General features: G+C 43.8%; 2 protein-coding genes across 3 annotated transcripts; both read left to right on the top strand.

The window, feature by feature from the left end:
• The first annotated feature begins 1104 nt into the window (after positions 1-1104).
• Positions 1105-7094, top strand: LOC123103590 (disease resistance protein RPM1). Of its 2 annotated transcripts, none has more exons than XM_044525230.1 (2): positions 1105-3184; positions 4060-7094. In XM_044525230.1, exons 1-2 carry the CDS (start codon positions 3147-3149, stop codon positions 6851-6853), a joined length of 2832 nt encoding a protein of 943 aa, XP_044381165.1. In that variant the 5' UTR covers positions 1105-3146; the 3' UTR covers positions 6854-7094. The 2 variants fall into 2 exon arrangements, with proteins under 2 accessions (XP_044381165.1, XP_044381166.1); XM_044525231.1 differs by having other exon boundaries at positions 1105-1474.
• A 1059-nt stretch (positions 7095-8153) lies between these two features.
• On the top strand, positions 8154-12242 carry LOC123103592 (zinc finger CCCH domain-containing protein 59). Its single transcript, XM_044525232.1, has 10 exons — positions 8154-8325; positions 8396-8675; positions 8883-9006; positions 9134-9253; positions 9451-9568; positions 9866-10284; positions 10378-10678; positions 10765-10861; positions 11354-11499; positions 11718-12242. The coding sequence occupies exons 1-10, from the start codon at positions 8233-8235 to the stop codon at positions 11844-11846; spliced, it is 1827 nt and encodes a 608-aa protein (XP_044381167.1). The 5' UTR covers positions 8154-8232; the 3' UTR covers positions 11847-12242.
• The last annotated feature ends 4412 nt before the right edge of the window (positions 12243-16654 follow it).

Consider the following 16654-nt stretch of genomic DNA (forward strand, 5'->3'; position numbering starts at 1 on the left):
GGTGTCTCTGAGCTTGAGCTCAAATGAGCTCACGGTGAACAGTAAAATCTGAGAAAATTGAAAAGAAACTCAAATAATTCTATTTTTTTTGGGTGCAAACATTTACAAATATTCTGTGTGCTCACAAAATTTCATAATGAAATAACATTTGTGGAAGTCGTGAAAGAAAAAATTGATGCTCCAAAAGTGTTATTTTCAAAAGCATTTTTGAGTGCTGATTTTTTTTGCCAGGACTTTCACGAATATCATTTCAGATGAAATTTTGCAAGCACTGGAAACATTTGTCAAAGTTCGTCTCAACTTTTTCAGAATTGTTTGAATTTAATTTTTCACTTTTTGGGTTTTTATGTTCATCAGGAGCTCAAGATGACTTTCATGCTCATGGATTGCCTTTCTTCGAACCCTTTCCTTCTCTCGAGGAGTGTTTTTTTTTTTGAGTAACTCCTTCTCTTGAGGAGTAGGGGTTGAAGATACAGCTCCTTTTTTTTTGAACTTACAGCTCCATTTTTTAGTGTATGTAGAGCTACTTTTCACGGCAACTCCTATCCTGCGGCATGGGCTGACCCACTCAGGCTCCCTGTGGTTTGGTTTGGTTCTTTTTGTTTTGGAAAGGTTTTGTCTGTGTTTTTCTCTATGCTTTTCTTTATTGGATTTATCGGTTTTCTTTTAGTTTTTTACTTTTCCCTTTTTTCTTGTTTATATTTTATCGGATGTCCCCGAAGGGACAACTTATTTATATTTGATTACATGTTTCTATTCTATTTTTTCATTTTTTAATAAATTCATAAAACATCCTTTTAAATTCTTGAAACATTTTAAAAAAACTTGAATATTTTTAAAAATTTCGTGAACATTTTTTAATTTCGTGATTATTTTGTAAAATTTACAAAGATTTTTTCTAAATTCATGAATATATTTTAAATTTGTGGGTATTTATTAAATTCACGAATAAAAACTTTTAAAGTTCATGTACTGCTTCTTTTGAGCTGCTTACATTTATTTAAAAAATTACGAAATAAAGACATTTTCCGATTTTTTTTTAATCTGTTTAAAACCTGGGTCGAGTGATTCGCCTCTGTAGCTATAGCCTATAGAGTAAACGCGCACCCGGGAGAGGCAGAGTGGGCACCTTGTTTCAGATCGAGTGAATGCGGCCGCCTCCCTCTTCTCCGCGTACAAGGACGACTTTGTGGGCAGCGAAATCAACGCAGCAGCAGTGCGCAAGTCTGCGCCGCGGCTTCGCTCCCAGCAAGGTCGCAGCGCGTGCCCGCGCAAGGAGGAGGAAGCTGCAGTGCGCGGCTTTGGCTCGCGTGCCGTGTGTTTAGCTTTGAGTTGCGCAGCATTCTTCCGCCCCCATATTCCATGATTCGGTGCGCCCTGGTCCATGGAGACGCATCGCATCTCGGAGACCTCACCAGCAAATTAGCCGCGTAGCGGCGGCTTAGAGGTTGCCGAAGACAGCGGATCGACGGACGTGAGTTCTCTCCTCTCTGTCTGTTTTCTTGCTATATCTAACATCTTTCCTTAGCCTGAATATGTATTATTGTTGTGCACTGATGTTATTGATAGCACATCTGAATGGCTCTGCTCATGTGAACAATTGTCTTAACAGCTATTAATAGTGACCAGTTGGACATCGACCTTTATTATTTGAGCTTTGTTTCTCCTATCCGTAATCTGAATTTTGGTAACTTCCGTTACTGAATTCTGTTAGGTTCAGATTGTAGCCTGAAAGGTGTTCACAACTTCAGACAGCTGCAAATTTGATCTTGAACCATTAGGAAACAGAGACCCCTCCTCCCGACCCCGTGCGGCGGCCGCCGGGCCGCACCGGGCGGCCACATCCCAACCTCCCCTCAACTCCCCGTGCATCCCCCTCCCTTCGCCGCCGCCGGCAACGTCGCTGGGCGAAGGCCCCGTGGCACGGCGGCGGCAGACCTCCTCTGGCGTCCCGAGATCTGAGGCGGCGGCGGCCTGATTTGGATCTCCCTCCCGACGAGGATGGCGGGCAGCGGCGGCCGGGGCGCGGCGGGGGGTTTGGCTGCAGCCGGCGGGAGTAGTACGAGATGGCGGCAGCGGCGGCCGGGGCGTGTCCCGGGCTCAATCTAGGACCTTCGGGTCTAGGCGGGCGGCTGCCGTTACGTCCTCAAACTGCTGCATCTCATCGGATTCGGCGACGGCTCGCTGAAGCACTCCGGGTCTGCATCGCATCACGAGGACTATGGTGGTGGTGGTCATCTCCTACGTCGGAGGTGGTCGACTTGAGACTGGATGATCGGATCTCGAGATCTGTAATCTAGTCCCGGCTGCGAGTCGGGAGACATAGTTGCCGGTGAAAACCGAGCCGATGGTGGACGATAGCGGCGTTCTGCGCCGTTACCTTGATGAAGGCATCGTTTTGTAACTACTGTCGACCCACTCGTGCTGCTTCGGGGGAAACCCCAGGATCTGGTTTTCCAAATCGGACGATGGCGGCACTGCGGTGTCGTTTCTCTCTTGGGAGCATCGTTTGTGGAGCAGCGCTGGAAGTCAGAGGCAGGAGGTTGAGCGGTTTCGTCTTGCATGGAGCTTCGGCGGAGATGTCAAGTCATGCCTGACCGACAGGTGCTACGCTTTGTCATGCCTGGTCGGCAGGTGCTACGCACGACAGATCTTCCAAGGACTTCAAGCTGTGTCGGCTGGTGGTACTTGGCAGCATGGCGCTGAGGTGTATCCAGGGGCGAATCTAGCAATATGGCGAGGTTTGGCGGCTGCCATACCTAAAATTTGGCTAAATACCGCGTATGTATACTATATATCTGGAGTTTGAGCGTTGGTCGATGGAGTTCTATCCGTTTCATCAGTTTGGAGGAGCAGGAGACACACAGGGGCCTCAAACTTAATTGCCAATGGCCCAGTTATCCTCCCAGCAGCCCACCTAGCTGTATGTAGCCCAGCTCGATCTGTCCAGTTACGCTGCGATTCACAGCTTGGAAATCGCATGCACACAGCCGCAATTACGGAATAACGGCACGATCTACCTCAGTTAGGGTGACTCAGGCACCCGGCGATGATGCTTGACGAACACAGCAACGGCGGCGGGTGGCACTGCAGGGAACTCGGTGGCGAGTGAAACACTGCGCTGCAAACCACAAAACGACGAGCTTATGTGCCAGCGACGGCGAGCCGGAAGCAGCGACATCAGGTCAGGATCACATCCATAGTAGCCCTAAAATTTTGTAATCCTTTTGTCCAATTTTTTATAGTCCATAAACTATCAAACATCAATCTTTATAATTTTGATTAGTTATATGCGACCGGTTAATTTTGATTATTTGTATACAACCAGTGAATTTGTTGTTCTAATCTACTAAGATGGCAACGATCTGCACATAGTTATATTATCAGTTATATTAACTTGGGCACATCTTGATTATATTATACATTGTTGTGTTTCGTCCTTCGTGAACTCCGCCACGCCTATAAAATTTTTTTGCCTTCGCCACTGGGTGTATCAGTGGCGACCGCGACGTGCTCAGCTGTTTGCGCGCAGGGAGGAGGTGCCGTTGGGCGCCGTGGTGGCGTCGACGATAGCTAGACCGAGCAAGGTTGATGCATCAGTACAGTTCTGAAGATGGAGCGGTGGCGGCCTCTGAGAGCACGCCGGACCAGTGTGTGCCCCAGACCCGACAAGTGGCTAGGTTGGGGTCTCAGGTCTTAGATGTTAGGCTTGGCTGCGATATCTGTTTGGTATTAGGCCCAGGCTATCTGCGCCCCTTCATCAACTGGATAGGTGTAGCGACAGTTTGTTGCTTAGATGGCGGCTTTAGTCTTACTGTTGTATGACTTTGTAAGGTCTTGTGAGAATAATTAATAAAGTGGCCGTATGCATCGCCCAGATGCAGAGGCCGGGGGTCATCCTCCTTTTCTAAAAAAAAGAAAGCCAACATTCATGTGATCTCATCTGTTAAGTTAAAAATCATCTTGGAAGAAAAACGAAGATAAATTATATGACTTTTATCTTCGAGCACTATAATCCCATGTCAAAGATGATCTGCTATTGACCTTCCATTATCACAGGAAGCAAGTTCCCAAGAACCACTTGCTGCTATTAGGCATGGCAGAAGGCATTGTTGCCTCACTGATGGTCAAGCTGGGAGTGGCCTTAGCAACTCAGGCGGCAACATTTGGTGGATCATGCATCGCTCATGAAGTGACTGCTTTGAGAAGGCTCTTCAGTGAGATGGAGGAGATCAAGGATGAGTTGGAGTGCATGCAGACCTTCCTGCAGGTTTCTGAGAGGCTCAGAGACCACGACGAAACAATGGCAACATTTGTTAGGAAGGTACGGACGCTTTCCTTTGGCATCGAGGATGTTGTTGATGAGTTCAGCTGCAAGTTCTGCGACGATCATGGTGGAGCCGCTTCCAGGGCAATACGGAAGCTCAGGCGCATCAGGACATGGCACCGCCTTGCCTTTCGGCTTGTGCGAATCAAAGCCAGCCTAAAAATTGCCGTAGAAAGAGTTAAGATGTTCAACACAGAAGGAATTAGCAAGGTACAACAACCTCAAGCACACGATAAAAAATTGGGACCATCAGAATCTGCTGGCCTTGTAACAGCTGATTGTCCGGTTGGGATTGAGCATAACAGGGACTTGCTGATTGGATGGCTAACAGATGAGATCCAGCAGAACATGGTGATCTCTGTGTGGGGCATGGGTGGAGTCGGAAAGACTACTCTTGTAACTCATGTTTACAACATTATCAAGCCAAGATTTGAGAGACATGCATTCATTACAGTTTCACAACACTGTAGGTCCGTCGATTTGCTAAGACAGATACTGAAAAAGTTCTGCAAGAAGGATCACAATGTAACACTATCTGAAGGCATCGATTCCATGGATCGTGAAAGCCTAGTCGAGATTATGCAAAGTTATCTTCATAGTAGAAGATATGTCCTCGTCTTGGATGATCTATGGGATGCTAATGTTTGGTTCGAAATCCGTGATGCGTTTGCTGGTGGAGATGGTTCCAGTAAGATAGTTCTTACTTCAAGGATCCATGACGTCGCATCACTAGCAAAAGACAAGTACATAATTGATCTGAGACCATTAGAAAGCCAGCATTCATGGGATTTGTTCTGCAAAGAAGCATTTTGGAAAATGGAAGATAAAAGTTGTCCTCGAGAACTGGAAGCATCGGGTCAGAAAATTGTAGAGAGTTGTGACGGCTTGCCAATAGCTATTGTGTGCATAGGACGCCTCTTGTCCTTCAGAAGTCAGACTAGTTATGAATGGGAGAAAGTGCAGAAAGATATTGAGTTGCAGCTAACGAGCAATTCGATCCTTGATATGAACCTCATTTTGAAGGTTAGCTTGGAGGATCTGTCACACAATTTAAAGAACTGTTTCCTGTTTTGTAGTTTGTTTCCAGAGGTCTACAGGATCAGAAGGAAGAAGCTGATCAGATTCTGGGTATCAGAGGGATTCATTAAAAGAACTGAAACAAGAACAGAGGAAGAGATTGCCGAGGATTACCTGAATGAGCTAGTTAACCGGTGCCTGCTACAAGTTACTAAGAGAAACGAATTTGGACGAGTTCGTGAATGTCGAATGCATGACGTGGTCCGTGTTCTTGCTCTATCAAAATCGAAAGAGGAGATGTTTTCTGCTGTTTATGACTGCTCAAAAACAACCTCTTTACTAGGCAAAGCACGAAGGATGTCAATTCAGAGTGCTGATTCTACGCTTTCAAGTCATGAGATGACACATGTGCGATCGTTACTTGTATTTGACAAATGTGTCCCTATAGATGCTCTAAGTGCTTCACTCACATCACTCAAGTTGTTGTCAGTTTTGGACCTACATGGCATTCCAATAAAAAGTATACCTGTTCAAGTGTTCAGCCTGTTTAATCTGCGATTTTTGGGTTTGCGAGGAACTGAAATTGATGTGCTTCCTAAAGAAATAAAAAAATTACAGAACTTAGAAGTACTGGATGCTTACAACACAAAAATTACATCACTGCCAGAAGAAATGACAAGGCTCCGGAAGTTGAGGCATCTCTTTGCATCTGGAATCCGAGATGATACTGACAGCAATGTCGTGGTATCCACTGGTGTAGCTGCTCCTCGAGGCAAATGGCATTCCACTAGTCTGCAGACCCTTCAAAATTTTAAAGCAAATGACGAGATGTTGCAGAGCATTGCATGTTTGTCCGAGTTGAGGACGCTTGGCACTACAGATATAAGATCAGGCCAGTCTGCAAGCTTGTGCAGTGCCATCTCCAAGCTGTCTAAACTTCAACATCTTTTGGTGTCCTCGAAAGGTGATGAAGCGCTTCAGCTTTCGTCTGTTCAGCTGCCCCAAACAATTCAGAAGCTCGAGGTTGGGGGTCTGCTGGGGCAGGCGACAGCACATAACCTCTTCACTTCCATCCGATGCCTTGAGAACATCACTCATCTCCATCTATGGTTCTCAATGATAAATCAAGATCTCTTCCGCTACCTCCAATCAGATTGTTTGTTGTCGCTCTGTATTCTGCAGGCGTTTCAAGGTGAGGATATGTCGTTCTCTGCAGGATCATTTCCCAAACTTCAGTCGCTTGTGGTACACGGTGCATCACAACTCAGGCGGATTGAGTTAGAAGAAGGCTCTATGGTGAACCTGGTCCGCCTTACGGTAACAGGTTGTCCAACACTGAAGGAGCTGCCTCAAGGTGTTGAGTTCCTCCACAAGCTCGAAACGTTGCAGCTCGAGATCACGGTTGATGACTTTCTTGAGAAGATTCAGTCAGAAGAAGAATGGGAGGTACACCAGAGCAAGATTAGTCACATCAAGAAGGTTTATGTTGGATTTTCAGGAAATGAATAAAGTACATTCCACTAATGGGTTCTTACCTCGTTTTTCTAGGCTGGACAAGAAATATGTGCTAAATAGGGTAGGTATTGCGTCTGGCCTACCTTTATCTCAAAATGGTTGTAACAGATTGTATGTTTTTTTTTGGCAAAAATAGTTGTAACAAATTGTATGTTCTGTATACTTTGATGACTATATTGGAGTATATAAATATCGCGATTCATTCGTCTTTTCTCATCATGAAGGTGACTTTCTATTCTCCAAAGAATTGTATCACACATATGGAAGACAATAGATGGTTACATGTAATCAGTTGTGAATACTGAAGTTTACAAGTTGGCGGTTAATTTTCTCATAAAATAGCTATATGTTGCATCTCAACCATGCACCTTAGCCATGGCAGTCAGTGGCTTGGTGCCGACGAACCCCTCCCGTCAAACCCTCCCAACTTCTTCCTTCCGACCACTTCCTCTTCACCTCTCATGTGGTCACTATCAACTTCAAGGGCGTTAGATCTGTCATTGCCTATCCAAGTGATGCTGGCAGAGAGGAAGTTAGCAATTGCATCCTCTCCAAAAGCTTTCTTGCCTCCGCGAGATAGCCCCGGATCTACTCCTCCCACAACAATCTTGGCTTCTTCTCTCGGGCATATGGTGTGAGGTCAGCTAGATTGGCGGAGCGAGTCACCATTGATTTGTGTGTCGATTATAATGTTCATTTCTCGTGTTTGCCTTGTTGTCTCTAAAAAGTGGATTCGACTTGCACATGTTGTATCGATTTTCATCTGTTTTCTCTATTAATTTATTAGGCAACCAACATAATTACTTTCTCCGTCCGGGTTTATTGGCACCCCTCATATTTTGTATCTAAGTTTGACTATAGATTTAACTAACAAAATATAAGTTGTATCTCACAAAAATTGTATTGTTGGATTTGTATTTGAAAGAAAGTTTTCAATAATATTGTTTTTTGGTATGTAACTTATATTTTGCTTGTTAAATCTAAGGTCAAGGTTTGATCCAAAACAAGAGAGGTCTAATAAACCCAGAGGAAGGGAGTAATACAACAGGTAAATGTTTTTCCTAAGAGAGACACCCAAAGGATCTTGGTAACTGTTTTGCCTTAGTTTTGAAGGAAAAGGAAATTACCAAGTCCAAATGGTGAATTTTTCAGAAGTCAAATCACAATTGGAGCCTAGCCGTAACGGGCCAGCCACACGGGGAGATGACCTGAACCGTAACGGGCCAGCCACACGGGAGATGACCTGAACCGTAACGGGCCAGGCCACACTGGGAGATGACCTGAACCGTAACGGGCCTAGCTCGAAGCGGCCACAGATCGAGAAGTCTCTTCCCCCACCCTCCGCTGCAAGGAAAAACCTGCTCAAACCCCTCATGGCCGCCGCCCCGTCACCGGCGCCGCCGCGGATCCTCCTCGCCGGCGATGCCCACGGCCGCCTGCACCAGCTCTTCAAGCGCGTCAAATCGGTATCCTCCGCTCCCTAACCTGGCATTTTAGCTGGTTTCGTCTTCTCATTCGTGTATCCGTGCGCCCCAGGTGAACCAGTCGACGGGGCCGTTCCACGCGCTGCTCTGTGTGGGGCAGTTCTTCCCGCCCGAGGCCGCCGAGGGGGACAGCCCGCCGGGGGACGTCGCGGACTATCTGGAGGGACGGGCCGCCGTGCCCATCCCGACCTACTTCACCGGCGACTACGGCCCCACTGCGCCTCGCCTCCTCTCGAAGGCTGCTGCCGACGCCCGAGGATTCAACCCCGGTGGCATCGAGATATGCCCCAACCTATTCTGGCTCAAGGGCAGCGCCCTCTTCAACCTCCACGGTCTCTCCCTAATTTGTTTGGTTAACCGAGCTATCAGTAGATTACTTCAGCAAGAGTCGTGCTCACTTGCTACATTTTTGTACTCCTAGCTGATAAACCATTTCATGTGACAATGTGAGCTGATTTACCTGACAACGAGCATATGAGATCATTTGTATGGCATGCTTGTTTTAATTGCCATTGATTGCTTTCCCCTTCTGTTCATAGGTTTATCGGTGGCTTACTTGTCCGGAAGGAAAGGGTTAGGAGGGCCTGGCTGCTACAGCCAGGATGATGTTGATGCCCTGCGGGCTCTTGCCGAAGAGCCAGGAATTGTTGATTTGTTCTTGACATATCCTTTGTTCCATTTTAACATTCTTTTAAATATCTACGAGTGTTAATACCAAGAAATTTTTTATTGTCAATTTTGAAAGCATCAATCATGCATAATTGGTTCCCTTGACGATTATGAGATGTACTAACGAATGGCCAGCTGGAGTGGTGGATGGCGCTGATACTTCTAAGGTGCCTCCTCAGGTCTTAGATCCTCAGGGGTATGATCCTGTTGTTGCCGAATTGGTTGCTGAGATTAAGCCAAGGTTTGGTTTCTAGACTCATATAGTAGCTTAATTGTTGAGGCTAGCGCCTCCTTGAAACTAATTTGAATTTTTGTAAATGTTGATATCATACACTGAGATTCTATGCCACCATCCTATCTTTTCCCTTTTTTATTTTAAACCAGAAAACAGAAGTGTGCCAAATTCCCAAAATACGTGACATGATTTGTTTCTTGCAGATATCACATTGCAGGTACTAAAGGTGTATTTTATGCAAGGGAACCTTATGTGAATGATTCCTCTCCCCATGTTACCCGTTTCATTGGACTTGCTAATGTGGGTAACAAAGAGAAGCAGGTATACTTATACTTAACAAAGTCAACTTGTCCTGAAATACTTTTCCGTGTATACTTCTGTTATGCCACTACATTCTGCCCTTTATTGCTTTCACGGTTTAAGACTTTTCCTCCTGCCATTCAGTTTCAAAAATAAGATCCATTCTTTTGTTCACATATATCTCGTGCTGCTGTTAACTTAAGTTATGTAAATCTTCTGTTATAATATATTTTTCCAGTGTAAATGTGCTGCTGCACTGATAACCTGTTTAACTATCAAGTCATTAATTGGCTACTCCTTATTGCATATACTTTTCAGAAATTTATTCATGCGATTTCTCCTACTCCAGCATCCACCATGTCCAGTGCTGATATTCATGCGAGACCTCCAAATGCTACTTTATCACCATATGCTGCTCCAGCAAAATCTGTTCATGCTGAAGATACTCCAAAGCGTCCTGCTGAAAGCACGGATTTGCAATATTGGCGTTATGATGTCAAGCGGCAACGACAAGGGCAAACTGATGGAAGTCTATTGTGTTTCAAATATACATCCTCAGGGTCCTGTCCTCGAGGGAGTAAATGCAACTTCAGGCACGATGAAGAAGCCAGGGAACACTGTCAGAGAAATGTCTGTTTTGATTTTTTAAACAAGGGAAAATGTGAGAGGGGCCCTGAATGCAGGTTTGCTCACAGCCTTACTGAAGAGGCTGCTGCAAGGGATGCAAAACCCCGTAGGTGAGAGGAGTTATCCGAATCTCTCTCTCTCTCTCTCTCTCATGCATTCAGTAATCAGTTGTGGTACTCATCCTATAATTTTGTTAACTATAGTGAACGACGACGTGTTGAGAGCAGTTGCTGGTTCTGTTTGTCAAGTCCAGATGTCGAGTCACATCTTGTTATTAGTATCGGAGATGGTTACTACTGTGCGCTTGCAAAGGGACCACTTGTTCCGGACCACGTTCTAGTGATACCGGTTGAACACTTCCCTACTACAATAGCGATGCCTGTGGAACCTGAGGCAGAGCTCAGGAGATATAAGGATTCACTGGGCAAGTATTTTGAGAAACGAGGAAGAGCAGCAGTATATTTTGAGTGGGTTTCACAGCAGTCTCGCCATGCAAACCTTCAGGTAAGGATACCTCTGTAGTATGATTTGTTCCATGCATTTCATTTTTTGTTACATTGGATATTAATCGACCAAATTTCTTTGTGAAGGCTGTCCCTGTACCATTGTCAAAGGCAGCTAATGTTAAGAAGATCTTTCACCTAGCAGCCCAACGACTGGGATTTGAATTTTCTGTTGTGAATCCAGGTGCGCCATTATGTAATTTTTTTATATGGCCCGACTTAATGTAAAGGAAAGACACAAACATAGGCACATTCTTTCAATCCATGCAGCAAGATACATGCCTTGTCCTGGTTACCTACTCGTCATTATTTCCTGTTTAAGAAACTTCCAGAAACATATTGATCTTTCCACCAATTTTCCTATCGGGCGGCATTTTCTTATTGTGATGCCAATATTACTTCTACATATGATACTGCTACTTTCAGAAAGCCTTCGAATTGTAAACATAGGTTGATCTCGGTCTCATGTCAAGTCATTGTTCTGGGGATTAGATAACTGAAATTAATGGGTTGCAAATCATTGTCCTTTGTAAATAGCCTTTTCAGCTTGTTCTATCGATTAAATGGTCTTAACTCTGATCACAAGTAAACTATAGCTGTATATCCTTTCTTTTAAAATAAAAAGTTTGTGCATGTATTCTATTGCTAAGCTCCTTTTTGTTTTGGCTTATGACAGATGGTGATGCTAACCAAGGTAGAGAACTGTTAAGGTCGCAGTATGACGGCAAATCGGGCTTGTTTTATGTAGAGCTCCCTGATGGCACACTACTCTTGCATATAATTGACAGTGGTGAGAAGTTCCCTGCCCAGTTTGGACGTGAGGTATGTCAGAGATGATTATTGATCCATTTTTTAGTTTCAGATGATAACCTGATACCTCAGCAACCTAACTTTGTCAATCTTAAGACATACTTCAGTAACTTACTTGGTTAATCCCAAGGCATAACTCGCCTACAAGGCGATGCCTGAAATTGATGTTTGACCAATACACGAGTGCGATCCTACAGCTGCAGCTGAGTCTTTCCATGTACTTGTGACAGGTATTGGCGGGATTGTTAAGCATGGCAGACCGTGCAGACTGGAGGAACTGTAAGCTTTCCAAGGAAGAAGAAGTTAAGATGGTGGATGATTTTAAGCAAGGGTTCCACGAGTTTGATCCTGCTGAATGACAACATGCTCAAGCCACCTATCTCTTGGAGGTTGATGATGCATGCCTGATGTCCATGACTTCTTAAGCTAAGCCACTGAGACAAGTCCTAGCGTGTCCCCAACAGGTGAGCCGGGCCATGATCGAAAACCTGCTGCGGATTCGTGGTTTTGTAGCTGACCGTACGTAGGTTGGTCAGGTATAACTACAAGAAATGAGAATCGGACAGTCACAAGAAATTTTCATTGATGAGGAAACTGGGCAGTTGATGGTTGAATCCAGCCTTTTTTTTTCAACCTGCCATTTGAGTCTGTACCGCTTTCCTCTCCCTTCTTTGTTTGAACTCTAGAACAACAAAAAAACAAACAAACAAGAAATCTATTGTCATAGATGTACATCTATGACGCACCCTCCATCATGATCCGGCTTTCGTCATAAATTTGTAATAGATGTTCATCTGGGACGAAAAACTGCTTATACATGTTGAAGGCGTAAGTGACATCACATGGAGTGGGAACTAATACCATTAACCGGTGTTCCCTACAGGAAAAAATGAAAAGAAAAAATTGCATGGAAATGTCTACATGGGATCCTTGCTTACTTTGGAGTTTTGGCAAATCGGCAGTGGACCTATTGGCGAGAAGCCCATCATAGGAGGACATCATTGGCCATGTGGTACGTCTATCATAGGTTGTGAATTGAGAAGACCTCAATGGCCACGTGGCCACATGGGTACGTCTATCATAGATTTTGAAGGGGTGAATAGGGCTGTGGTTACGAAAGCATGAACCAAGGAGAGGACGCTTCTAAATCTCACCAGCATATTAATTTTATATAGTGAGAAGGCCAAAGTGTGATCGGATGCTTGGTTGAGACAAAGACATGGCTACATTAAATTAAACATGGATGCGGGTTTTGATGTGGACACGCTCCAGGGGATGGTTGGAGCAGTCATTCGAGATCATCATGGAAAGTTCATTGTAGCCTCACTGAAAAGATTGATAGTTGCTTTGACTCATTCACAACGGAGGCAGTTGCAGTGAGGTTTGGAATGAACCTTGCGCGTACAGTTGGATACAGTAAGATCGACGAGGTCTAACTCTGGTATGCTGAGGTTGTTACTGCCCTAATTGATGGTTACTCTTCTTCAATAGCTTTTGCCATCTTTGATTGATGACTATCTTTTTATGTCACTTGACCTTACTCATGTCATTGTAATAGAGAAAGAAATCAAGCAGTTTATGAACTGGCTAGGATAACTAGATCCTCTCATCCAAATCTCTGGATGGACACCACTCCAAATGCGGTTATTCCTCCTATTGTAAACAATACTACGATCCTTATGACTGAATAAAAGAGGAAATGCCTGTCAAAAAGAAGGAGATGAAGCCTTAATCTTTGATTTACCCTACAGCATGATCGTATTAACACCCTCTTTAAAAAGAGAGAATCCCAACTACTGAGTGTTAGTAGTGGTCAACACTAACCTGATTGATTTTTTCCACTTGAGAAGAGAAGACATGCGTGCTTGCCTAGATTGTAAGGTGGTACCTAAAGAGAGTGTTGTCCCTCAACATAACCTTGTGGTGGTGGACTTTCGCTTCTCGATGGTCAAAGTTGCTACGACAAGTAGTGGAAGCTCAAGGGAGGGGGGGGGGGAGCTCAGGCTTTCAAGGAGAGAGTTATTAAGGATATATCTTGGGAGGAAGGGGATGACACAAACAATATGTGGATGAACATGACGACTTGCGTTCATAAGGTGGTTTCATAGAAGTTTGGGGCGACTAGGGGAAGTCGAAACGAAGCTAAAGACACTTGGTTATGGAAAAATGATGTCAAAACAACTATTAAGCAGGAAAAAAAGAATTTTTAGCACCTATACCTGGATAAGAGTCAACATAAAGAAATACAAGGTGACAAAGAAGACCGCAAAGCAAAGTGTGAGTGAAACAAGGGTTCGGGCGTGGATTCATGACTAAAAAGATATAGAATATATGCTACAAAAAGTACACTGTTGGATTTGTATTTGAAAGAGCTTTTCGAAGGTGTGATTTTTATGACATGTAATTAGATTTTATTTGTTAAATTTGTTGGTCAAACTTTAGCCCAGAATAAGAGGGGGACTAATAAACCCGGATAGAGGTAGTACATTAACCTCGTCAAGGATATGTATCATAATATTGTGACAATTGTTCATACAAGTGATGTCAACACTGATCCTTTCCAATTAAAATAGGCATGCACCAAGGGTCAACTTTGAGCCCTTATCTTTTTTGCCTTGGTGATGGATCAGATCATTGGGCATATATCAGAGATATTTCATGGTGTATGCTCTTTGTAGATGATGTGATGCTAGCCGACGATAGTAGGACAACAATTAATATAGGAAGTTAGAATTGTGGAGACAAATATTAGAATCCAAAGATTTTAGGCTTACTAGAACTTAAACTAAGTACAAGAGGTACATTTTCAGTACTATTAGGCACGAGGAGAAGGAGGTCATCCTTGATGGACTAAGAAGACACCTTTCGATATATTGGTTCATTGTTGCACAAGAATGGTAATATCGATGAACATGTGAGCCATGGAATCAAAGTCGGATGGATGACGAAGTGGCGCCAAGCTTCGTGTGTCCTATGAGACATGAGAATTTCACAAAAGCTAAAAGACATTCTATAGGACATCGATTCGACCCGGGATATTATGTTGGCCAACTAAAAGGTGACATGTCCAACTGTTAGGTGTAGCAAATATGCACATGCTGAGATGGATGTGTGACCACACAAGAAAAAATCGGGTCTGAAATGTTGATATATGCGATAGAGTCGTGGGTTCACACCAATTGAAGAGAAACATGTCCAATATCCTCTAAGATGGTTTGGGTATATACAACGTGGGCCTCCAGAAGCGTCGATGCATAGCAGAAGGATAATGTTTGCCGATAATGTCAAGAGAGATTTTTTTTAGGGAAAACCTGTTGGAACTTTATTCCAAGGATGAAAGAGTTACATCATTGAGTACATGCGGTAATAAGAAATCTGGAGATTCATTATCCCATAAATAAGACAATTGGGGATAAACATGTCTAGCTAGTAGGTGTGCCAACCTATTTGCTTCCTAGGGCAATGTTGAAATTTTTGCAACGATAGTACATGTGCTAAATCAAAACAATTCACCAAGATCGCTGAGTATGGAGCTCAGATGTCAGTATCTCCTTTGCATGCTTGAACAATCTTAGGGCAATTTGTTTCCATGAGTACACGAGAACATGCAATATCAAGAGTCAATTGTAGGCCACACTTAACTACCATTACTTCTGCCGAGGCTGCATCATGCACTTGATGGATCAACTCGTCTACCCCCGCAACATGACCTCTCGAATCTCGGACGACTGCAACCATATCACCTGATCCATCTTCAAAAAACACTGCATGTGAGGAGTCCCTTATTTAAGACTTGAAGGGCTCGAATATCATCAAAGAACTAGCCATGGACTGGGTCAAGTGAAAGTTAGCTATCCACGTGCTAGAATCATAACTATCATAACTAGAGTTCAAGATCTTATGAGTTTTAACCCTAGCCCATCCCTACTTTTTAGGGAATCTAGCCTATCCTAACTTGTTTGGGATTGAAAGATGTAGTTGTTGTTGTTTGCAAGAAGCTCATTATTGCCACTAGTAGAAAAAGGGTCAAACGTGAAGCACATTAGTGCCGGTTTGTATTTGAGCCGGCACTAATGTATACATTAGTGCCGGTTCCAACGGCTAGCCGGGCCGCTTTCATTAGTACCGGTTCGTGGCGAACCTTTAGCACCGGGTCGTGCCACGAACCGGTACTAATGAGAGTGGTGGCAGGATGTTGTTAGACTGGGGCCCCTCCAGCCCCTTTAGTACCGGTTCTTGGCACGAACCGGTACTAAAGGTTGTCCTACATAAACCCTTCGTCCACCCAAGCTCGCTCTGTTCTTCTCCTTTCCCCTCTCCTCTCTGTTCTTCCCCTCTTCCTCTCGAGCTCATCACACATTTTGCCCAAAATTTGTCAAGATTTGAAGGCCCCCATCCATTCAAATGATCACAAAGGTTAGCAACTTTGTCCTTTCATCTCTCATTGCTAGAGTAGCTCTTGCAATGCTTTATATAGTGATTAATTTATGAGTTTAATAATTTGGGAGGATATATATATATATGTGCTAGTATTTGATTTATATGCAATTTGATGTCAAAATAACACTTAGTTTGCATATATAGGTGTGGTTTACTTAGTGCCTTCTAAATCTCCATCGCAACCACCGTCGATCGCCCGCACCGTCCCGTCGTCGGCACCACCTTGTGGTGAGCCTCTTGTTCATGAAATTTTATATAAAAATTGATGTTTGTGTGATTTGGATATATAGTTACTCGTATAATTATCTTACCCGTACGTTGTTTGTTATACATATAGTGCCATGGTTTTGATATTCGTCCCGTCGGCCCTCGTCCTTGTTATGATTCGGATGTGGTATATATATTCTCTTTTAAAACTAGTTGCATTTCGTGTTTATGACAAATTATGCCCATCAAGTTGACATAGAAATTTTTTCTAGGAGGTATGTGAACCGGAAATTCCAACCGACCCTATTGTCGAGAGGTTAAATTTAGTTGAAAGAGAAAACGAGTACTTGAAAGAAAAATTGAAAAGAATTGAGCGGGAGAAGATGGAATTGGAGTTGCATGTTGCTGATGTCGTCGATGATCACAAGATCAAGATGGAGAAAATGCGCTTGAAGATTAGAAAGATTAGAAAATATGCCATCGATGGTGAGGCTTGGTATCATTATACTGTTGGATCCAT

This window comes from Triticum aestivum, chromosome 5A (genome assembly GCF_018294505.1).
Source record: "Triticum aestivum cultivar Chinese Spring chromosome 5A, IWGSC CS RefSeq v2.1, whole genome shotgun sequence".
Taxonomy (NCBI): Eukaryota; Viridiplantae; Streptophyta; class Magnoliopsida; order Poales; family Poaceae; genus Triticum; species Triticum aestivum.